General features: G+C 40.2%; 1 protein-coding gene and 1 long non-coding RNA gene across 2 annotated transcripts in view; both read right to left on the bottom strand.

Annotated features, from left to right (window-relative positions):
• The window catches only part of LOC149972504 (uncharacterized), a 250,165-nt gene that overhangs the window by 115,279 nt on the left and 109,777 nt on the right, over positions 1 to 25,109 (bottom strand). The gene's annotated exons all lie outside the window — the stretch shown is intronic.
• LOC110502419 (potassium channel subfamily K member 18) lies at positions 208 to 23,555 on the bottom strand. The gene is made up of 3 exons (XM_021580444.3): positions 23,207 to 23,555; positions 22,873 to 23,028; positions 208 to 3,620 (listed from the first exon to the last, which is right to left on the bottom strand). Exons 1-3 carry the CDS (start codon positions 23,427 to 23,429, stop codon positions 2,782 to 2,784), a joined length of 1,218 nt encoding a protein of 405 aa, XP_021436119.2. The 5' UTR covers positions 23,430 to 23,555; the 3' UTR covers positions 208 to 2,781.

Below are 25,109 nucleotides of genomic sequence, written 5' to 3'. Positions count from 1 at the left end.
CCCCGGATATATCCACGACCTTCATCCAGTTAAACTGAAGCAAATCTAAACTATATTGACATATTCAAACTATCATGTCACCCACCAGGATATAAGCATATCGTATTTTGCTGTTCCGAATTTGCTGTATGAGTCTGATTTAAACAAGTTTTGATGTGTCACGATGTCTCACGTTGTTTCCCTCATGAAAAATGTAGACACCACACATTGAGTTGAACGTGTTTTAATGGTGGTGTGAAAGCAGGATATACAGTTGGCTGGAGACAGCATGAGCTTATACATGCAGGGTGATTAAGATAACAAATTATCTGAAATATGTTGTCATCTCTTCTCCATTACAATTTTAAACAAAAAATGTAAGTAAACTACCGTATACATGTTAGTAGTTACTGCTGGCACATACAATGCACACAGTCAAATACTAGCTCAATGAACACAGAAGGCAAGTTGATTTTTTTGATTGGTAGTACTTAATTTTACATTACCAAGAATTTATACATGATAAATGATAATTACACAATAATAACCATTTGGTACCAGGTACTATAGTTACTAGCCTAATTGTGTTAAATTAAGTAAATACCAGAGAAAATGCATTGATAATAAATACAAGGTAAATACAGTGACCATTTATAATGTTTTATATATAAACTGCTACCACATTAGTCCCTATAGAGAAGGCACTGAGAAATGCAGGCGCAAGTGCACAAACATTCGGAACACCTGCTCTTTCCATGAAATTAACTGACCAGTTAAATCAAATCAAATTGTATCTGTCACATACGCTGAATACAACAGGTGTTCAACATAACCAACAATGTAGTTCAATAAATAGAGTTAAGAACATATTTACTAAATAAACTAAAGTAAAAAATAAAATAAAAAGTAACACAATAAAATAACAATAACAAGGCTGTATACCGGGGGTACCGGTACTGAGTCAATGTGCTGGGGTACAGGTTAGTCAAGGTAATTTGTACATGTAGGTAGGGGTAAAGTGACTATGCATAGAAAATAAACAGAGAGTAGCAGAAGTGTAAAAACAAAGTGTGGGGGGGGGGGGGGGGGGGGGGGGGTAAATAGTCCAGGTGGCCATTAACTGTTCAGCAGTCTTATGGCTTGGGGGTAGAAGCTGTTAAGGAGCCTTTAGACTTGGTGCTCCTGTACTTCTTGCCGTGCGGTAGCAGAGAGAACAGTCTAGGATTTGGGTGACTGGAGTCTGACAATTCTTGGTCCTTCCCCTGACACCGCCTAGTATATAGGTCCTGGATGGCAGGAAGCTTCGCCCCAGTGATGTACTGGGCCGTACACACTACCCTCTGTAGTGCCTTATGGTTAGATGCAGAGCATTTGCCATATCAGGCGTTGATGCAACCGGTCAGGATGCTCTCAATGGTGCAGCTGAATAACTTTTTGAGGATCTGGGGACCCATGCCAAATCTTTTCAGTCTCCTGAGGGGGAAAAGGTGTTGTAGTGCCTACTTCACGACTTTCTTGGTGTGTTTGGACCATGATAGTTGGTTGATGATGTGGACACCAAGGAACTTGAAATTCTCGACCTGCTCCACTACAGCCCCGTCGATGTGAATGGGGGCGTGTTCGGCCCTCCTTTTCCTGTAGTCCACGATCATCTCTTTTGTCTTGCTCACGTTGAGGGACAGGTTGTTGTCTCTGACCTCCTCCCTATAGGTTCTCTCATCGTTGTCCCAGGTGAAAGCTATCCCTTATTGACGTCACTGGTTAAATCCCCTTCAATCAGTGTAGATGAAGGGGAGCAGGTAGGTTAAAGATGGATTTTTAAGCCTAGACACAATTGAGACATGGATTGTGTATGTGTGACATTCAGATGGTAAATGGGCAAGACAAAATATTTAAGTGGTAGTAGGTGCCAGGCACGCCGGTTTGAGTGTGTCAAGAACTGCAACCCTGCTGGGTTTTTAACACTCAACAGTTTCCCGTATGTATCAAGAATGGTCCACCACCCAAAGGACATCCAGCCAAGCACTGGAGTCTACATGGGCCAGCATCCCTGTGGAATGCTTTTGACATCTTGTAGTTGACACCTTGTAGAGTCTCAAACTTGAGGCTGTTTTAAGGGCAAAAGTGGGTGCAAATATATTAGCAAGGTGTTCCTAATGTTATTGTACACCCAGTGTATATTCAGGCAACAGACATGTAAGATGAATCTCACACAGATAACATCACACAATTTTGCTTAAAGTGGCACTCGTCCCATTTTCACCTCATTTAATACCTGATTTACTTAACAAAAGGAACATCTCAATAGGTGGTCAAGGTGAGTCATGACATATCACAGGGGGGTGGGCCTTTCCTCTTTTGTTCTCTAATGTTCCTCTATTGTTCCTCAGGCAAGGAGGGAGGGTGATGACATCACGACTTCCCATCAGACCAACTCCTTGAATGCCCTATTCCTTGAAGTTTGTAATTGTGTCTAAAAAAACACTATTTTTCTCTAAACTTTTTGGTTTTACCCTTGAGTGTGTGTACTTTACTGTATTTATACTTGGGATATCACTTTTCAACTGGACATTTAAAAAAAAAAATCACTGGAGCATTGTCCACATGCACATTTTCATTTGCTCATGCTAATGATGAGGGGTCAACTCAAGGGTTATCTTTGCACCGCCCTGAGCTAGACACTGTTCCCAAGTCAGCCGTACAGAACTTCAACTCCACTCTTAGTGCTTTTTTGACCCACAGTGCAGGGCCTTATAACCCTAGAACCCTTGAGCTGCCCAATGGGGGCCAAAACTCTTTGATTCAGTCGCTCTCCAACTCGTCATACCTCTTGACCTTCCCCCCGCTGATACAGCGCATGCACTGGCGGTAACAGCTGACGATGCGTGACTGGCCCAGCTTGAAGGCCATGGACATGATGGCCATGCCAGTGATGATGAAGACGAAGGTGAGCATGAAGAACTTGGGGTGGTTGGGCACGATGTCACCGAAGCCGATGGTGGTGAGGGTGATGAAGCAAAAGTAGTAGGCGTCAAAGGTGTTGAACTCTGTCTCCCACAGGGGCAGGATGAGGCCTCCAAACAGGATGTAGGCAAACACCACCACCAGGATGAGGAGCAGCGGGACGTTTAGCTTGTCCATACTCTCCCCGATGCCTGTGAAGTCCCAGATGGCAAAGTCCTTGGGCAAGGGAGGCATGCTGTCAAGCTCATGGCAAGAAAGGCTCCGCACCAGTGGGCCCTGCCTATTGAAGTTCTCCTGTGCAATGATGCAGTCAAAGATCTTTGTGTTGTTCAGCAACTGGTTGGACTTGCGCTTCACAGACTGCTGGCTGTGAAGGACCTGTCGGATGTCGATGGGCTCCCGGACCACCACCTTGTGGCTGAATGTGTAGGTTCCGTCCTGGCGGTCCCCCTGGCCCCCGTCCCCTGACTTCTCTGTGTGATGGGAGGGGAGCCAGCGGCCATATTGACGCAACCTGCAGAAAAGAGTGTGCAGGTGGATGTAGGCCCTGGACAGGAGCACGGCCATGAGGTCTCCCACATCTGTGATGACCAGGAGCATGAGGGGGATACCCACCATGGCATACAGGATACAGACCACCTTACCATTCAGGGTCACCGGATATATCTCTCCATAACCTGAGACAAGAAAATAAGCAAGGTATTCATTATTTCTCCCTCATTACCAAATATAATATTTTGTGACAACAACAATTGAGTCTAACTTCAAATTATATTGTAAAAATGATATGTACACTACCAACATACAACAAAGACGTGTAGAAGGTTGAGATAATACATTTTTTTAAAGTTGGTTTTGGATCTACAGTGCCTTGCAAAAGTATTGGCGTTTTTTCTATTTTGTTGAATTACAACCTGTAATTTAAATGGATTTGTATTTGTATTTCATGTAATGGACATACACGAAATAGATCAAATTGGTGAAGTGAATTGAAAAAAATAACTTGTTTATATTATTATTATTATTTTTAAACTGAAAAGTGCGTGTGTATCTATTCACCCCTTTTGCTATGAAGCCCCTAAATAAGATCTGGTGCAACCAATTACCTTCAGAAGTCACATAATTAACTAAATAAACTCCACCTGTGTGAAATCTAAGTGTCACATGATCTGTCACATGCTCAGTGAAAGGCCCCAGAGTCTGCAACACCACTAAGCAAGCGACACTATGAAGACCAAGGAGCTCTCCAAACAGGTCAGCGACAAAGTTGTGGAGAAGTACAGATCATGGTATCAGAAACTTTGAACATCCCATGGAGCATCATTAAATCCATTATTAAAAATTGAAAGAATATGGCAACACAACAAACCTGCCTAGATGGTGCTGCCACCAAAACTCACGGACCAGGCAACTAGGGCATTAATCAGAGAGGCAACAAAGTGATCAAAGATAACCCTGAAGGAGCTGCAAAGCTCCACAGAGGAGAATGGAGTATCTAGCCATAGGACCACTTTAAGCCGTACACTCCACAGAGCTAGGCTTTACAAGAGAGTGGCCAGAAAAAAATAAGTAAACATGTTTGGTGTTGGCCAAAAGGCATGTGGGAGACTCCCCAAACATATCGAAGATGGTACTCTGGTCAGATGAGACTAAAATGTAGCTTTTTGGCCATCATGGAAAACGCTATGTCTGGTGCAAACCCAACACCTCTCATCACCCTGAGAACACCATCCCTACAGTGAAGCATGGTGGTGGCAGCATCATGCTGTGAGGATGTCTTTCATCGGCAGGGACTGGGAAACTGGTCAGAATTGAAGGAATGATGGATGGTGCTAAATACAGGGAAATTCTTGAGGGAGACCTGTTTCAGTCTTCCAGAGATTTGAGACTGGGACGGAGGTTCACCTTCCAGCAGGACAATGACCATAAGCATACTGCTAAAGCAACACTCGAGTGGTTTAAGGGGAAACATTTAGATATCTTGGAATGGCCTAGTCAAAGATCAGACCTCATTCCAATTGAGAATCTGCCGTATGACTTACAGATGGCTGTACACCAGTGGAAGCCATCCAACTTGAAGGAGCTTGAGCAGTTTTGCCTTGAAGAATGGGCAAAAATCACAGTGGTTAGATGTGCCAAGCTTATAGAGACATCCCCCAAAAGACTTGCAGCTGTAATTGCTGCAAAGGGTGGCTCTACAAAGTATTGACTTTGGAGGGGGGGTTGAATAGTCATGCACGTGCAAGCTTTCTTTTTTTGGTCTTATTTCTTGTTTGTTTCACAAAACAAATATTTTGCATCTTCTAAGTGGTATGCATGTTGTGTAAATCAAATGATACACTCCCCCCAAAAAATCTATTTTAATTCCAGGTTGTAAGGCAGCAAAATAGGGAAAATGCCAAGGGGGTGACTACTTTTGCAAGCCACTGTATTGCTGCCATCTGTTGGTCATATCTGTAAGCTGCCTTTGCTGATTCTTCTCTTTGGGCATTCAGGGACATATAACTGTATGCTCATTGCGCAGGTATTGCTATCATAACCTTATTATTCAGTTCTTTCAATTACAGTCAGTGCAACATTATGCAAATTCACAGACATATATATGGAAGCGATGACTGGCCATCCATGATATACAAATGTCGTTTTAACCATGCATTGAGGCTATTCGGCGATTGTTTAGAATTACATTATTTACAAGAAATGTAATAATACAAGCTTATATTTTTGGTTCTGAGGGAGTAGGACAGTTGAAGTAAGCTCAATAGGCATTTATTAGGGGTTAACAGCCTATTGTTATTATTAGATGTGTTTTTTTTCCCTTGACATGGTCAAATAACTCAAGCATAGATTAGTAACTTTTTTCTAATTTGGCACACAGAAACTAGACGCCATCAGTAACTTGTTCAAAAAGAATAGCCCCAATGGCACTGCCATTATGAGCAGTCTCACTTAAATCATCATATTGGATGCCCGATTTGACACATCTCTTAACATAGTTCAAGGAAAGCAAAGGGATTCGTTAAGAATTGGCTGAGTTATTGGTAGATCAGGACATCAGATGTTTCATGTCCATTTAAATCCTTTGTAAATCCACTTCACAACGGCCTATCAACTTGAAACCTTTTAGAGTCATCAAATAATTACCATAATGAACCATGTTTTTGCACTGATATCTTAAAAAATAAGGAAACTATTAACAATCCACTTCTTTGACTATGTAATGCTAATGCTTAAAATAATCATAAAAAATCTTCTCATGTACTAAAAGTCAGATTCACTACAAATGTTGTCTTTGGGCTCATCACAATGGTCCCTAAAGAGATGGAGACAATAACATTGATGCATTCAAAGATGGCCACACTATACCAGTGCTAAAATATGCTTCTCATGAACCATAGGACCAAATGACACCAAATGTGGAATCTAGGCCCATGGTACATATCTTAAAGATGCACTACGCAGAAATTGTTCCTCCATTTCCTGGTTGCTAAAATTGTAATTGTTTGCCTAATTTCAGTTTGTGACAAAACAAGCAAATGTTGTGCAGAGAATCATTGTATGATCTAAACTGCTGTGAAATATATTTCCCATAACAAAAAATATTGTATGTTCAGCTGTGTGAAACTGGTTAACAAAAACACATGAGAAAGATACAAAAACAAAACTTAAGAACGGGAAGCATAGAGATAGTGCACATAGAACAGATCTACCGCTTCTTAGACTTGAGTTCAATGAGAATGGCAGATCTATAACACATGAATTTGGTCATATTGCAGCTTTAACTTAGTTTAAGAAAAGCTAAGGGATTGGTCAAAAGATGGCTGAGCAATTGATAAATACAAAATCAGATTTTACATGTAATTTTAAGCCACTGTAAATCCACTCCACAGTGGCCTGTCAACTTACGTGTCATCGCTATCATGTAATTTGGAATTGATATCTCAAAACACAAGGAAACGATTAACAACTCATTCTTTGCATATACAATGCTAATGCTCAAAACGATCTACAATCATCTTCTCCTCATGAACCATATGTCAGATTCACTCCAGATTCTGTATTGAGACTCATGATTGAACATCAAGGAAGATAGTTCCTACATGATAAAATGCTTGCTTTGATATCCAACTGATACTGGTTTTCCATTCTGTCATCCTGTGAACTCTGTTCATATATTCTATTAATTTAAAAGTAAAACATTTGATGTAGAAACCGCAGATTGCCCCTTTAAAAGTACTGTTCAAAAGCAGCTGTTGAGTGACTTTTATGAGAGATTAGAAAATATATATCTGACTTACTAAAAGATATGTGCTGTCGCTGAGGGGGGTGATGCTTATTAGCGTAACTCCCATAGCATAGAATGGAAGGCATGCATGGATTACCATGCATTTTCTCTCACTTGAGAGTGTCCCTGGAGATGATAGTGCTACATCATATCACAAGCTTAATAAAAGTGAAATCTCCCACTATAGACACACACCATTGCCTCAACAACACGTGCACAATAACAATCTCATACAAGCTCAATAACTTACAATTTTGACTACTACGGGATAAAGAGGGGACATAGTTGAGATGGGATCCATTGTGGCTTTTTAGTAGCGACATGAGGATACAATTGAAGTCGGAAGTTTACATACACTTTAGCCAAATACATTTAAACTCAGTTTTTCACAATTCCTGACATTTAATCCTAGTAAAAATTCTCTGTCTTAGGCCAGTTAGGATCACCACTTTATTTTCAGAATGTGAAATGTCAGAATAATAGTAGAGAGAATTATTTATTTCAGCATTTCTTTCTTTCATCACATTCCCAGTGGCTCAGAAATGTATATACACTCAAATAGTATTTGGTAGCATTGCCTTTAAATTGTTTAACTTGAGTCAAACATTTCGGGTAGCCTTCCACAAGCTTCCCACAATAGGTTGGGTGAATTTTGGCACATTCCTCCTGACAGAGCTGGTGTAACTGAGACAGGTTTGTAGGCCTCCTTGCTCGCACACGCTTTTTCAGTTCTGCCCACAAATTTTCTGTAGGATTTAGGTCAGGGCTTTGTGATGGCCACTCCAATACCTTGACTTTGTTGTCCTTAAGCCATTTTGCCATAACTTTAGAAGTATGCTTAGGGTCATTGTCCATTTGGAAGACCCATTTGTGACCAAGCTTTAACTTCCTGACTGATGTCTTGAGATGTTGCTTCAATATATCCACATATTTTTCTTCCTCATGATGCCATCTATGTTGTGAAGTGCACCAGTCCCTCCTCCAGCAAAGCATCCCCACAACATGATGCTGCCACCACATGCTTCACGGTTGGGATGGTATTCTTTGACTTGCAAACCTCCCCCTTTTTCCTCCAAATATAACGATGGTCATTATGGCCAACAGTTCTATTTTTGTTTAATCAGACCAGAGGACATTTCCCCAAAAAGTACAATCTTTGTCCCCATGTGCAGTTGCAAATCGTAGTCTGGCTTTTTTTATGGTGGTTTTGGAGCAGTGGCTTCTTCCTTGCTGAGCGGCCTTTCAGGTTATGTTGATATAGGACTCGTTTTACTGTAGATACTGTATAGATACCTGTACCTGTACCTGTTTCCTTCAGCATCTTCACAAGGTCCTTTGCTGTTGTTCTGGGATTGATTTGCACTTTTCGCATCATCTCTAGGAGACAGAACGTGTCTCCTTCCTGAGCGGAATGATGGCTGCGTGGTCCCATGGTGTTTATACTTGTGTACTATTGTTTGTACAGATGAACGTGGTACCTTCAGGCGCTCCCAAGAATGAACCAGACTTGTGGAGGTCTACAATAGTTTTCTGAGGTCTTGGCATATTTTTCTAGTTTTTCCCATGATGTCAAGAAAAGAGGCACTGAGTTTGAAGGTAAGCCTTGAAATACATCCACAGGTACACCTCCGATTGACTCAAATGATGTCAATTAGCCTATCAGAAGCTTCTAAAGCCAATACATAATTTTCTGGAATTTTCCAAGCTGTTTAAAGGCACACTCAACTTAGTGTATGTAAACTTCTGACCAACTGGAATTGTGATACAGTGAATTATAAGTGAAATAATCTGTCTGTAAACAATTGTTGGAAATATTACTTGTGTCATGCACAAAGTAGATGTCCTAACCGACTTGCCAAAACTATAGTTTGTTAACAAGACATTTGTGGAGTGGTTGACAAACAAGTTTTAATGACTCCAACCTAAGTGTATGTAAACTTCTGACTTCAACTGTATATTGTGGTGATCTTGGAGACTAAAACCTAGCAAACAATACTCGTCAAGAAAGTGGAAAGAAGTATGTCTTAGGACCACTGATCTCATTTGGTGATGGGAAATGCATCTTGCTCTTTCAGTAATTTATGGACTCCCTGTTTGCCAACCAAGCTATTAGCCATTAGCACAATAACCATGGACCACAATAACTATCATATATCAGACCTTAACAGACTTCCTAATGTATTAATGTAAACAGACTTCCTAATGTATTAATGGCTCCTTAGACAATCATCCAGTTGAACGGTTTATTGCCTGCCAACTGTACAGCATACACTAAAAGTTGCCAGATTCAGAACAATGCTAAACAAGATAGACTACCTGCTGATTAATAATATGTCAATCGGTTAAGAGCGTTGGTCCACTAACCGGAAGGTTGCTAGTTCGAATCTCCAAGTCGACTAGGTGAAAAATCTGTCGGTGCCCTTGAGCAAGGCTCTTAACCCTAATTGTTTCTGTAAGTCACTCTGGATAATTGCTTCTGCTAAATGTTTAAAATGTCAAATCTGCAGTTGATGGGATGGCACTTTAACAATCACATCTAGGCACTTATGCTGTAGCTTCTAATGGATTTTGAGTGAAGTCAAGACTGGTGGTGAAGCCAAGTCAATGATCTATGTTCTCCACTAGAAGAGAGCTGAAAGAGCAGGCTAACCAATGTCTTATCTTATAACTTTAAATACTGGACATACACTACCTTGTCCTCACACTCCCTCAATATTGTAGTAGTTGTCGTGTCTATGACCACATCTGTCATTGACAGTTCAATTATTTGACTACCAAAATCAATAGGGGCCATTTGGAGATCAGGGCCCCTGGGAACATGCCCTGCATGCCCGCTCGGTATTCGGCCATGACTACTACAAGATTAGATAGCTAGCTAGACTAATTTACCAATCTAAAAATTGTTAGCTGACATGGCTAATTTAGTGACTGTTAGCGACTGACAAAACAAGAGAAAAACTGCCGATGCACAAACACATTTCGACCTTGCACCTTGTGTCTTCTACTAATCTAACTCTCAACAGTAAGTTGAGACCCCGACTGTTCTCCCTCCAAAAAATGACCGTTTATGTGGCTTATCCCTGTGTCCGGCCCTGCTAAACCCAATAGAAATGCTTGTTTCCTCTGGGAAGTAATTGTTAGGGAGGGGGTCAGGAAACCACATTTGTTTAATATAGAATACAGAACGTCTATGTATGTGCTAGATACAAGTCAATGTCAACCATTTTTTTAACAATTCATTTGAAAAAGGGATATAGGTTGGATGAATATAAATTCATATTACAGTCCAGACCTTTTGGAAAATGTTTACAAAATAAATAATAATAATAAATAATACTGACAACTTTGTCCATGAAATGATCTAACGTACAAAAAGGTGTAACATTTATTATACTGTATTTCCATGTAATGACAAACTATGTATCACAAGGCTAATGTAGAAGTCAAGTTGGCTATGGTAGGAATTACAGAGAGACAAATCACCAAAATGTCACAGCTTCAATCTCTGTTGGCCAAACATGTTGTTTCATGGTTGACTGCTGGATGGATGGAGAGCAGGTCCTCAATTTTCTACCCTGATGAAGACAGCTTGGCTGTCGAAACGGTGGCAATTACATTTTTGCATCTGAGCTCCTAGAGTGTGCGGCTCTCTTTTATCTTCAAGTTTTCTACTCCGCTAGCCAGCACCTCGCCTAAACAGGTGTGCGTTTCTTTTTCTTCTAGATTCCTCAAATTTTCTACAGCCTGGTAGCATCAGTTCACTCAGTGAGCACAGCACACAGTCACTAAGACCAAAGTACATCAAGCCTCAGGCAAACAACAGCTAATGTGGTGGAAATCTCAGTGCCCAAAGAGATGAGAGAGACAGAGTCCTATTTGTTTTTTAGGTTAATCTTTGTAAAAGATTTTCATTGATATTGTACCAATACATCATACAGTGCCTTGCGAAAGTATTCGGCCCCTTGAACTTTGCGAACTTTTGCCACATTTCAGGCTTCAAACATAAAGATATAAAACTGTATTTTTTTGTGAAGAATCAACAACAAGTGGGACACAATCATGAAGTGGAACGACATTTATTGGATATTTCAAACTTTTTTAACAAATCAAAAACTGAAAATGTGGGCGTGCAAAATTATTCAGCCCCCTTAAGTTAATACTTTGTAGCTGTGATTACAGCTGTAAGTCGCTTGGGGTATGTCTCTATCAGTTTTGCACATCGAGAGACTGACATTTTTTCCCATTCCTACTTGCAAAACAGCTCGAGCTCAGTGAGGTTGGATGGAGAGCATTTGTGAACAGCAGTTTTCAGTTCTTTCCACAGATTCTCGATTGGATTCAGGTCTGGACTTTGACTTGGCCATTCTAACACCTGGATATGTTTATTTTTGAACCATTCCATTGTAGATTTTGCTTTATGTTTTGGATCATTGTCTTGTTGGAAGACAAATCTCCGTCCCAGTCTCAGGTCTTTTGCAGACTCCATCAGGTTTTCTTCCAGAATGATCCTGTATTTGGCTCCATCCATCTTCCCATCAATTTTAACCATCTTCCCTGTCCCTGCTGAAGAAAAGCAGGCCCAAACCATGATGCTGCCACCACCATGTTTGACAGTGGGGATGGTGTGTTCAGCTGTGTTGCTTTTACGCCAAACATAACGTTTTGCATTGTTGCCAAAAAGTTCAATTTTGGTTTCATCTGACCAGAGCACCTTCTTCCACATGTTTGGTGTGTCTCCCAGGTGGCATGTGGCAAACTTTAAACAACACTTTTTATGGATATCTTTAAGAAATGGCTTTCTTCTTGCCACTCTTCCATAAAGGCCAGATTTGTGCAATATACAACTGATTGTTGTCCTATGGACAGAGTCTCCCACCTCAGCTGTAGATCTCTGCAGTTCATCCAGAGTGATAATGGGCCTCTTGGCTGCATCTCTGATCAGTCTTCTCCTTGTATGAGCTGAAAGTTTAGAGGGACGGCCAGGTCTTGGTAGATTTGCAGTGGTCTGATACTCCTTCCATTTCAATATTTTGCACAGTGCTCCTTGGGATGTTTAAAGCTTGGGAAATCTTTTTGTATCCAAATCCGGCTTTAAACTTCTTCACAACAGTATCTCGGACCTGCCTGGTGTGTTCCTTGTTCTTCATGATGCTCTCTGCGCTTTTAACGGACCTCTGAGACTATCACAGTGCAGGTGCATTTATACGGAGACTTGATTACACACAGGTGGATTGTATTTATCATCATTAGTCATTTAGGTCAACATTGGATCATTCAGAGATCCTCAGTGAACTTCTGGAGAGAGTTTGCTGCACTGAAAGTAAAGGGGCTGAATAATTTTGCACACCCAATTTTTCAGTTTTTGATTTGTTAAAAAAGTTTGAAATATCCAATAAATGTCGTTCCACTTCATGATTGTGTCCCACTTGTTGTTGATTCTTCACAAAAAAATACAGTTTTATATCTTTATGTTTGAAGCCTGAAATGTGGCAAAAGGTCGCAAAGTTCAAGGGGGCCGAATACTTTCGCAAGGCACTGTATATGGTCTTCGAAATCCATGTATATGTCTTTCAAGCACGCACATTTATTTTTTACAGGAAAGCCATAGAGGTTGCTTAGAGGCTGTCAATCTGTGAGTGACAGTAGGCTGTTTGAGATTGCGCAGATTGAAAATGTGCTAGCCTGAATGACATGCTGCGCTGTTCCAAGTTGTCAAGTGAGGGTTTGTAAGGTCATGAAAAGTCCTGGGAAGGAGTTTCATAATTGCTGGTAGTGTAATTCATTAAAGCACACTTTTAAATATGATCAATCCATTAAAAAAGTATATATCAGCCATTATCGGAATGACCCTTCAGTGCACGTCTGTGGTGTTGCGTGTGTGCCAGTGCAACATGCCAGTGCGAGTGGGCCATTGCCCGAGGAGAGAGAGCAAGGGCGCCGCCAGGGATTTTGGGCCCCATGAAAAGATATCACATTGAGCCCCACCACCACAGGCCACACCAACCCTGCGCAATTGTTGTAACCACACACCTCCAGAACCCAATCGACCCATTTAAAGCTTTATAAATAACTCCACCTTTGCAGGCTTGCAACTCTCTTGTAGTCCAATATATACTGTACGATATTTACTGACAGTGAGCTGTGAAAATATAACACTGTGCAGACATGCATGCAGCATTCTGCATACAGTGGAATTCACTATTTGATGCAAGACTGATACCCTCTATAAGAAATGTGCTAAAGGCCATCTTTTACAGTCTAAATGTAATTTTAATGGGAAAATTCTCTTAAAATGAATGAATAACTTAAAATAAATATAACTTAAATATACATGAACCTCTTCAATTTAAATAAATTAACATTATCATCTATAAAATGATATAACAAACAAAATAATAAAATCAGAAGCAGATTATTGAACTAAGTTTACATACCAACTAGACAATAAGCAGCTGGAAAAGTGGAAATGGAAAATGGAAAACAAAATGGAAATAGAAATGAAAAGGCCTGATGGTGGCGCTAGAGGAAAGGTCAAGAGGTCACCAAATCAATAGGTTTCTTCCACTTGTGGTCTTGATTGTGTGCAACACATTTTATGACAATCCAGCCATTACTTTGAGATATATATTTTTCTCAGTCTGTTCTCAGTCTTGTTCTCAGCCTGTGGGCATCATGTGTGTAGTGATCCAATATCCATAACCATGCCATTTAACAGTTATCATTGGCCCTTGCTCATTCTTACTCACCAAGAGCCTAGCGTTGAGCCTTCTTGCTAGCAAAGTCACTGGTCAAGTCTTTGAAGTCCAGGGATATGTTTTTTGGGATTCCCATCCGATTGTGTGATTTTCTTTTTCAAAGCAAATTAGGCGATGGTGGTGCCTAGTTCTCCTGCAGAACTTTCCCATGCCATAAGTCTTAAACATTATAAAAACTTTTTATTTGCATCCTTAAAATCACTTGTTTTACTGTAGCCAGACTGACCTAAATATATTTTCATATTGAATGTATGACATTCACTCACTAAGGTCTGAAGAAGAGAGATTGAAAAAGGCGGCGAAAACAAAATCCACTACAGGTAGGAGATGTCATATGATGAGTGGTATCGTCTTAAACCAATGTTTTAAATACTTACCCCCCCCCTCTCATATGATGAGTGGTATCGTCTTAAACCAATGTTTTAAATACTTACCCCCCCCCTCTCATATGATGAGTGGTATAGTCTTAAACCAACATTTAAAGACTTAAACCCCCCCTCTCCAATATATTTCAGGACGATGTAGAAGACACCGCCCCAAGAAGTCACAGCATGTCACGTCAGCATCTAGCTCTGCAGGATCAGGTGCTGTATAGGCTACTAGCTAAAGTAAGGTGCATTCTTGTACACACATCCCTAGAGGTTCCCTTACATTACTTAATGACCACAATCTGTTTTCTTTCTTGGCGATACTGAAAACAAAATACACGGCGAACTGGGTATGTAGTCTACTGTGTGTAATGATGAAGGCTTGATGCAAGGCAAGATATAATAGTTGTGATGACTTGTTGAGTAGTTAGAGATATCACTGAAAACCCCTTTAGTAATAGTGGCTTTTGTTTGCATGTTGGAAGTTTTCATACAAATACATTTGAACTCAGTTTTTCACAATTCTTGACAATTAATCCTAGTGAAAATTCCCTGTCTTAGGCCAGTTAAGATCACCACTTTATTTTAAGAATGTGAAATGTTAGAATAATAGTAGAGTGATTTATTTCAGCATTTCTTTCTTTCATCACATTCACAGTGGGTCAGAAGTTTACATACACTCAATTAGTATTTGGTAGCAGTGCCTTTAAATTGTTTAACTTGGGTCATTGTCCATTTGGAAGACCCATTTGTGACCAAGCTTTAACTTCCTGACTGATGTCTTGAGATGTTGCTTCAATATATCCACATATTTTTCTACCTCATGATGCCATCTATGTTGTGAAGTGCACCAGTCCCTCCTCCAGCAAAGCACCCCCACTACATGATGCTGCCACCACATGCTTCACGGTTGGGATGGTGTTCTTCGGCTTGCAAGCCTCCCCCTTTTTCCTCCAAACATAACGATGGTCACTATGGCCAAACAGTTCTATTTTTGTTTAATCAGACCAGAGGACATTTCTCCAAAAACTATGATCTTTGTCCCCATGAGCAGTTGCAAACCGTAGTCTGGCTTTTTTATGGCGGTTTTGGAGCAGTGGCTTCTTCCTTGCTGAGCGGCCTTTCAGGTTATGTTAATATAGGACTCGTTTAACTGTGGATATAGATACTTTTGGACCCGTTTCCACCAGCATCTTCACAAGGTCCTTTGCTGTTGTTCTGGGATTGATTTGCACTTTTCGCAACAACGTACGTTCATCTCTAGGAGCCAGAATGCGTCTCCTTCCTGAGCAGTATAACAGCTGTGTGATCCCATGGTGTTTATATCTGCGTACTATTGTTTGTAAAGATGAACGTGGTACCTTCAGGCATTTGGAAATTTCTCCCAAGGATGAACCAGACTTGTGGAGGTCTACAATTTGGCTGATTTCTTTTGATTTTCCCATGATATCAAGCAAAGAGGCACTGAGTTTGAAGGTAGGCCTTGAAATACATCCACAGGTACACCTCCAATTAACTCAAATTATGTCAATTAGCCTATCAGAAGCTTCTGAAGCCATGACATCATTTTCTGGAATTTTCCAAGCTGTTTAAAGCACAATCAACTTAGTGTATGTAAACTTCTGATCCACTGGAATTGTGATACAGTGAAATAATCTGTCTGTAAACAACTGTTGGAAAAATTCCTTGTTGCATGCACAAAGTAGATGTCCTAACCGATTTGCCAGAACTATAGTTTAACAAGAAATTTGTAGTGGTTGAAAAACAAGTTTTGATGATTCAAACCTAAGTGTATGTAAACTTCCGACTTCAGCTGTATATATGCTCAATTAAACAATTTAATTATAAAGTTAACATTTATCAACACAATTTTAACAGTACATAAGTCTGTTGTTCACTGCAACAATATCAGTAGCTTGTCTCAAATATAGCATGAAGCAAAATGTGTTAGAACACGTGCTGGTACCACTTCATATAATATTTCTTACAATCTTCAAAAATGAAATACGTTTGTATTCTACATGTGCTTTGCACAAACGTGTGTGTTTGTATTCAGTGTGACTGTCAAACCCGAGATGGACTAAAAAAGTGTGTGTACAATATACCGACACACAGACAGCGCATTGCGCAAACAGAACAACCCTCGCAATATCAACTGGAAATAGATGGGTCTACTGCTGAACCTTTTGTTGAAATGGGATGGGAAGAGACTGTCACTGGCAAACATGGTTACAGACCGAACAACATTATATAGGATCCCCTCCTCGTGAAGAAAAACCCATGAGCTAATTATAATTCACACAGTATACAAAACAATTAAATCATTCCAAGATTGCCTGAAATTATGAATAAGATACTAATGAGATAGACCTAAATAACAGTAGCCTACCTTATCCAATTGATCCCCGATTTATTTAATGAGGTAATTATTTTATGAAGACTAAAGTATTTGTTGTAACGTAGATTTTTTTTTTTTGCCAACCTAGGAGCTCTCCAGACGGATGGCTAAACTCTCTTTGGTAGGGGGCAGTATTTTCACGTCCGGATGAAAAGCGTGCCCAAAGTAAACTGCCTGTTACTCAGGCCCAGCTAGGATATGCATATAGTTGGTAGATTCTGATAGAAAACACTTTAAAGTTTCTAAAACTGTTAAAATAATGTGAGTGAGCATAACAGAACTGATATGGCAGGCGAAACCTCGAGGACAAACCATTCAGGGATTTTTGTTGTTGTTGAGGTCATAGGATTTACCATTTGGTTTCTATGGGATACCCTTATTATTAGGAACCTGATTTGAGTTCCTATAGCTTCCACTAGATGTCAACAGTCTTTAGAAATTGTTCAATGTTTTTCTTTTGAGAAATGAAGAAGTAGTGCTATTCATTGTAAGTGTTACTCCAGGTGGACTGTTTTGATGTGTGTGAACTGGAGGGCGCTTCACATTGTTTTTATCCGGTATTGGAAAAAGTTTATTCCGTCATAAATTTTATTGATTATTTGCGTTTTAGGGTACTTCAGGTTGGATTAGGAACGTTGTTTGAAATGTTTGGACCAAGTTTACAGGTAATTTATTAGATACTTTGTAGGCATGTTGGGCGAGTTGAAACCGGTGCATTTCTGAATCAAACGCGCCAAATAAATTGACATTTTTGGGACATAAAGAAGGACATTGTTGAACAAAAGGACCATTTGTGATGTTTCTGGGACATTTTGGAGTGCCAACAGAAGATAATCTCATGGTTTGCTTTCCCTGTAAAGCCTTTTTGAAATCTGACACAGCGGCTGGATTAACAAGAAGTTAAGCTTTATTTTGATGTAGAACACATATTTTCAAGAATGTTAAATATTTAAATTTGGTATTTTGGAATTTCGCGCTCTGCAATTTCACCGGATGTTGGCCACGTGGGATGCTACCGTCCCACCTGCCCATAAGAAGTTTTAACCACGTGTTGACAACATGTGACTAATAGTGCAGTTCTATGTGGGGGTCTTAGTGCCTTAATCAAGGGCACAATTGCAGGAGATGGTAGGCATACATGGGAACAGACACAGCAGCTTTTCAGTGTCAATAATGCTTACTTTGTATTGTAGGCTAAAAGTCATGGAGAAGTCATGTAGAATGTGTATAAACCGTTAACAGTGAATATTCAGAGGTCCCTATAGCATAATGTCACCAAGTCAAGCACTGGTGCCCATGCATAACAGTCCATAACCAGGCATAATCATTGACAGTATCTGTATTGTCCTCATACATTTACAAAGCCAACAATTGTCATGCACAAAAAGCCTATTACTACAGATCTTAATTTGATCACACTGTTGCAGGACAACTTTCCTGCAATGCAGTGGCGATTTTAGCATGTAAATCTTGGTGGGGCAAACTCAACCAAGTTTTTCACATGCATGCCAGCAAAGCCACTCACAACATGCTATTATTTTATTTGCCCTATGTGGTCTGAAAAGGAAGGAAAATACAATCACAAAGATCCACTTTTATAGACAATATACCGACACACAGACAGCGCATTGCGCAAACAAAATAACCCTTGCAATATCAACTGGAATTAGATGGGTCTATTGCTGAACCTTTTGTTGGAAAAAAATATTTGAATGGGAAGAGACTATCACTGGCAAACATGGTTACAGAACGAACAACATTATATAGGATCCTCTCCTCATGAAGAAAGGCGCATGAGCTAATTATTTAGCATGTGCTAATTATAATACACAAAGTACACAAAACAATTAAATCATTCCAACATTGTCTTAAATTATGCATAAGATACTAATGAGAGAGACCTATATAACAGTGGAGGCTGCTGAGGGGAGGATGGCCCATAATAATGTCTGGAATGGAGTGTAATGGTTGCAATGGAGTGAATGGAATGGTGTCAAACAATGTGTTTGCCACCATTCAATTCATTCCAGACATTCTTTTTGAACCGTCCTCCTCTCAGCAGACTCCACTGCTGTTTAAGCAATAAATCAATTGAGATGTACAAACTATGGCATAAGGGAACGATGAGCTGATAGGAGGCAAGTTGTAATTTTGAAGAAGACATTAATGAGCGAGTAGTCAATATAACTATTTGTTCAGCACTTTTGAAATGTACAGTGACAGAATTCAGAACATGGGATGTTCTTACAGTATTCTCCCTGTACACCACATCAGAACCGTAGGATAAATAATGGGGATATGAAGCAGACAATGAAAGCTTCTACAATATTCAATGATGATATTTCCCTAAAAACAGACTATAGGCTACATGTGCACCACCAAGTCAGAACAGTAGTCTTAGGGGGAGATGGGACAAATTCTTAGAGTGAGACAAATGGGCTACTAACAGAATACTACACAACATAAACTTAGTATTACTTTCTTAGCTACTGTATACATACAGTGCCTTGCGAAAGTATTCGGACCCCTTGAACTTTGCGACCTTTTGCCACATTTCAGGCTTCAAACATAAAGATATAAAACTGTATTTTCTTGTGAAGAATCAACAACAAGTGGGACACAATCATGAAGTGAAACGACATTTATTGGATATTTCAAACTTTTTTAACAAATCAAAAACTGAAAAATTGGGCGTGCAAAATGATTCAGCCCCTTTACTTTCAGTGCAGCAAACTCTCTCCAGAAGTTCAGTGAGGATCTCTGAATGATCCAATGTTGACCTAAATGACTAATGATGATAAATACAATCCACCTGTGTGTAATCAAGTCTCCGTATAAATGCACCTGCACTGTGATAGTCTCAGAGGTCCGTAAAAAGCGCAGAGAGCATCATGAAGAACAAGGAACACACCAGGCAGGTCCGAGATACTGTTGTGAAGAAGTTTAAAGCCGGATTTGGATACAAAAAGATTTCCCAAGCTTTAAACATCCCAAGGAGCACTGTGCAAGCGATAATATTGAAATGGAAGGAGTATCAGACCACTGCAAATCTACCAAGACCTGGCCGTCCCTCTAAACTTTCAGCTCATACAAGGAGAAGACTGATCAGAGATGCAGCCAAGAGGCCCATGATCACTCTGGATGAACTGCAGAGATCTACAGTTGAGGTGGGAGACTCTGTCCATAGGACAACAATCAGTTGTATATTGCACAAATCTGGCCTTTATGGAAGAGTGGCAAGAAGAAAGCCATTTCTTAAAGATATCCATAAAAAGTGTTGTTTAAAGTTTGCCACAAGCCACCTGGGAGACACACCAAACATGTGGAAGAAGGTGCTCTGGTCAGATGAAACCAAAATTGAACTTTTTGGCAACAATGCAAAACGTTATGTTTGGCGTAAAAGCAACACAGCTGAACACACCATCCCCACTGTCAAACATGGTGGTGGCAGCATCATGGTTTGGGCCTGCTTTTCTTCAGCAGGGACAGGGAAGATGGTTACAATTGATGGGAAGATGGATGGAGCCAAATACAGGACCATTCTGGAAGAAAACCTGATGGAGTCTGCAAAAGACCTGAGACTGGGACGGAGATTTGTCTTCCAACAAGACAATGATCCAAAACATAAAGCAAAATCTACAATGGAATGGTTCAAAAATAAACATATCCAGGTGTTAGAATGGCCAAGTCAAAGTCCAGACCTGAATCCAATCGAGAATCTGTGGAAAGAACTGAAAACTGCTGTTCACAAATGCTCTCCATCCAACCTCACTGAGCTCGAGCTGTTTTGCAAGGAGGAATGGGAAAAAATTTCAGTCTCTCGATGTGCAAAACTGATAGAGACATACCCCAAGCGACTTACAGCTGTAATCGCAGCAAAAGGTGGCGCTACAAAGTATTAACTTAAGGGGGCTGAATAATTTTGCACGCCCAATTTTTCAGTTTTTGATTTGTTAAAAATGTTTGAAATATCCAATAAATGTCATTCCACTTCATGATTGTGTCCCACTTGTTGTTGATTCTTCACAAAAAAATACAGTTTTATATCTTTATGTTTGAAGCCTGAAATGTGGCAAAAGGTCGCAAAGTTCAAGGGGGCCGAATACTTTCGCAAGGCACTGTATCTCCCTGGCATATTACATAATTTATGGAGCAGTATTTTTGGACTCAGCGTTGTTGTGCTGTGCTCATTTGAACGTGGTGCTGCGGTCCGTCTGTGGGCAAACTTTGTCATCTAACTTTGTCATCTCAGTCTGGCATTCTCTGAATTTATGGTGCTTTCAAGACAACTGGGAACTCAAAAGTGAACAAGGTCAAATCATGATGTCAGTGATCTTCAGGTCAGCTTTCTAGAAAGAGTCCCGAGTTCCCAACTTGAAATTCTGAGTTGGATGACCGCTCAAAACATGTTTTCCAGTCCAAGTTAATTTTTTTCAAAGTTCCCAGTTGTCTTGAATGCACTGAATTCTGAGATTTCCCAGTTCTGAGTTTCCAGTTGTTTTGAATGCAGCAGTAGTCATGCTGGATTCACAGCATGGCCAATGTATTCAATATTTTCTGTCCCATGGTGTTGCATGTGAATGTTGATCCTTTTAAGCTTGGAAAAACGACCCTTTCAGAGATATGTTTTAAATCCTTAAAGCCATACTTAGCCCACACACCCTCACCATTGAATAGCAGGCAGGGGAAGCAACATAGTGATTGCTTTGTGACGCTTGCAGTTAGCTATTGATTCCTTCCAAACCACTCATTGATGAATTTGTGTAATGTTTCAAAAACATGAACGCATAATGTTAAAGTGATGGTCCTATGTTTCATGAGCTGAAATTAAAGATCCAAAAAGCTTATTTCTCTCAGATTTTGTGCACCAATTTGTTTACATCCATGTTAGTGAGCATTTCTCCTTTGTCAAGATAATCCATCCACTTGACAAGTGTGACATATCAAGAAGCTGATTAAACAGCATGATCATTATACAGGTGCACCTTGTGCTGGGGAAAATAAAAGGCCATTCTAAAATGTGCAGTTTTGTCAGACAACACAATGCCGAAGATGTCTCAAGTTTTGAGGGAGTGTGCAATTGGCATGCTGACTGCAGGAATGTCCATCAGAGCTGTTTTAGAGAATTTGGCAGTACATACAACCGGCCTCACAACCCCAGACCACGTGTATGGCGTCGTGCTCGCGAGTGGTTTGCTGATGTCAACGTTGTGAATAGAGTGCCCCACGGTGGTGGTGGGGTTATGGTATGGGCAGGCATAAGCTATAGACAACAAACACAAATGTATTTGATCTATGGCAATTTTAATACTGAGGCCCATTGTTTCAGCATGATAATGCATGGCCCCATGTCACAAGGATCTGTACACAATACCTGGAAGCTTAAAATATCCAAGTTCTTCCATGGCCTGCATACTCACCAGCCATGTCACCCATTGAGCATGTTTAGGATGCTCTGGATCAGCGTGTACAACAGCGTGTTCCAGTTCCCGCCAATATCCAGCAATTTCGCACTGCCATTGAAGAGGAGTGGTGCAACATTCCACAGTCCACAATCAACAGCCTGAGTCTCCACTTAGTCTCCACTTAGTCATCTAGAGAAGATTACCAATGCCTACGCTATGTATTATAGCTGGCTGCCCCTCCACCACAGAAAGCACTGAGCTAGGCTGAAACACCTTCATTTTGGAGCTGCCTTGTGTTTTTTAACTTAATGTTTTTGATTATTTATTTTTTTACATTGTTTGCAAACTGATATGTGACATGAAATAATGAAAAAATTACTTGCAAAACAGGCACTAAAAAAAATATAGACGGGTTGCAATTACTGCAATGCAGGACTGTTTAAAATGCTGCTTTAAAAAGGCTCCTGAAGTTTGTAATTTGTACTTTTCAATTTTGTACTTGATTTCCCCATATGAAAAATGAATCAACTCCTACAAAAATGTCCATTAATTATAATTATCCACACAATAATTCACATTTCCTATTTCCTAGTAGCAAATTAAAATCCTACACCTGCACACCAGTATTGTAGTATAGGCCTAAAGTGTTGTCTTAATTGGGAGTATTTTGTGTTTGTTCTGCATGTCTTTTGAAATGTATGTGCATTAGATTACTTACCCACGGTTGTGAATACAGTACAGCAGAAGAACATGGATGCATCGTATGTCCATCGCTCTGGACGTTGAAGCCATATGGACTTGAACCCCCTGTTGATTTCTTTCTCTAGTTCTTTTACCAAATCTTGTTCTTGAGTAGAATTGCTGGACAAATTAACTGCAAGTAAAATGCTATTATTTGAATAAAAGTAGACTACACTTAAAAAACAAAACACATTTCCACCACATTTTCACCCCACCTATAAAGACTTTACAACTTACACGTACTACAAAAACAAAATGTATACTGGTGTTATCAACATAGATCTAGCTACCTATCTGGTATTTCACCTTACCTGGATAATTCTGAATTGTGCGCACCAGTTCACCCAAAAACTCACGATATTCCCGTTCTGTTTTGTACACACGCCCTCCCTCTATGTACCAGAATAGCACCGCTCCCAAGGCTGCATATCCGACGAGCGAAAGTATGAGAAAAACGTGAGGAAACAGCTTCCATAGATTCAACTTTATTGACTTCTCTATCGAACTTCGTGACTTTCCCTCTGCCACCGACATCTTCCAGTCTCTGAAGAGCTATTGTATCGCAATTCCAAATTATCTCTCCACGGTAAGGCTGTCATGACGGTCTGACGGCAAGAAGCGCAGGACCTGGCCACCCCTCTGCATTAAGCAAATCCTTACTCAAAGTCCCCCAGGAGACAAGTGCTATTGACTCCAACGAATTATCCCTCCATTTGTAGTCTAACCATCCACAGACACGGCAGAAAGATGTCTCTTGGAAGGCATCCAACAATTAAGATGCATCTTAATGCATCTTCATCTCAGGATGAAACTCCACAAAAGAGGACATTTATTCGTTTGGTACTTGATTTCACATTAAAGCCTCCTAAACTGGATAATGCAATTGCCATTTTAATCAGTTAACACAATTTGATCTTGTCCCCTTGCCTTTTTCTACATTGAGCAACAGGTGTTGATCTGTATTTAGCTAGCCCATATGCCAGTGTGGTTTCAGAGGAACGACTCCAGGCTTCTCAAATACCAGGCAGTAAAAGAGACAATACAATGCACAGGGACAAAACTACCTTAAAAACATCTTACAACCATTACAACTAACTTCTGCTGCCATAAATCACAATGTGAATCATGACCATTGCTAAAACATTGCCTACTGAAAATAGGCCTACTGTTTTACTCAGTTGTGATATTTATTGTACAAAGTGTAACGGCCGTTGTTGGTGGAAGAAGGTGAGGACCAATGCGCAGCATGGTAAGTGTCCATATTGATAATTTATTGTCACGAGAACACTAAACAAAATAACAAAGGCGAATGAACGAAACAGTCCTGTCTGGTGTAGACACAAAACAGAAAACAATCACCCACCACTCAAGGGTGAAAACAGGCTACCTAAGTATGGTTCTCAATCAGGGACAATGATTGACAGCTGACTCTGATTGAGAACCATACCAGGCCAAACACAGAAATACCAAATCATAGAAAAACGAACATAGACAACCCACCCAACTCACACCCTGACCATACTAAAACAAAGACAAAACAAAAGAACTAAGGTCAGAATGTGACACAAAGGGCCTGCTGTAAGGCAAGAAAGATGCATCTCTTTAAATGTATTTCTTGTTTAATCCAACGAATCACGTTAAGAGGAGCACAATGTCAGACGGTCCATTTAAAGTCTTTTCAGACTGTTGCCATGATCCAAATAGGTGTAAGTCTGACAGTGGCAATTGTAATTACCCTGTTATGGATGATGCGAATTTTCGCAGCTTTTTGTTAAAAATCGCGCAACATTTCAAAGTCCTGCTACTCATGCCAGGAATATAGTATATGCATATGATAAGTATGTGTGGATAGAAAACACTCTGAAGTTTCTAGAACTGGTTAAATTGGGTCTGTGGGTCTGTAGAACTGGGTCTGTGGCTATAACAGAACGTGTTTAGGAGTAAAAATCCCTGGTAAAACTGTTTACCAAAAACAAAAACAAAAATATTCGTCCGCCATTCAATTATTTGTTTAAGACGAGAGAAAATATTTGCGAATCCCCTGTAAACGTCTACAGCTTCCAAACGATGTCACCATTGCTATCAATATCTGAATCATTTATCCTTGGTTACAACACGAATAGACCCCTCCTTTCTTGAGGCGCACCACAGTATGTTGTGAAACTGAAAAAATGGACGATGTTTTCCAGACTTGCTGCTATCGAATACAGATCG

This window comes from Oncorhynchus mykiss, chromosome 23, assembly GCF_057628025.1.
Source record: "Oncorhynchus mykiss isolate SJ-2025 chromosome 23, ASM5762802v1, whole genome shotgun sequence".
Taxonomy (NCBI): Eukaryota; Metazoa; Chordata; class Actinopteri; order Salmoniformes; family Salmonidae; genus Oncorhynchus; species Oncorhynchus mykiss.
This window is presented reverse-complemented; position numbering and strand designations above follow the sequence as displayed.

Coding starts and splice junctions, on each gene's coding strand:
- LOC110502419 (XM_021580444.3), bottom strand. CDS start 23,429: ATGTCGGTGGCAGAGGGAAAGTCACGAAGTTCGATAGAGAAGTCAATA. Junction 23,029..23,206: donor CACAATTCAGAATTATCCAG/GTAAGGTGAAAT, acceptor TTTTACTTGCAG/TTAATTTGTCCAGCAATTCT. Junction 3,621..22,872: donor TACTGTATTCACAACCGTGG/GTAAGTAATCTA, acceptor TTCTTGTCTCAG/GTTATGGAGAGATATATCCG.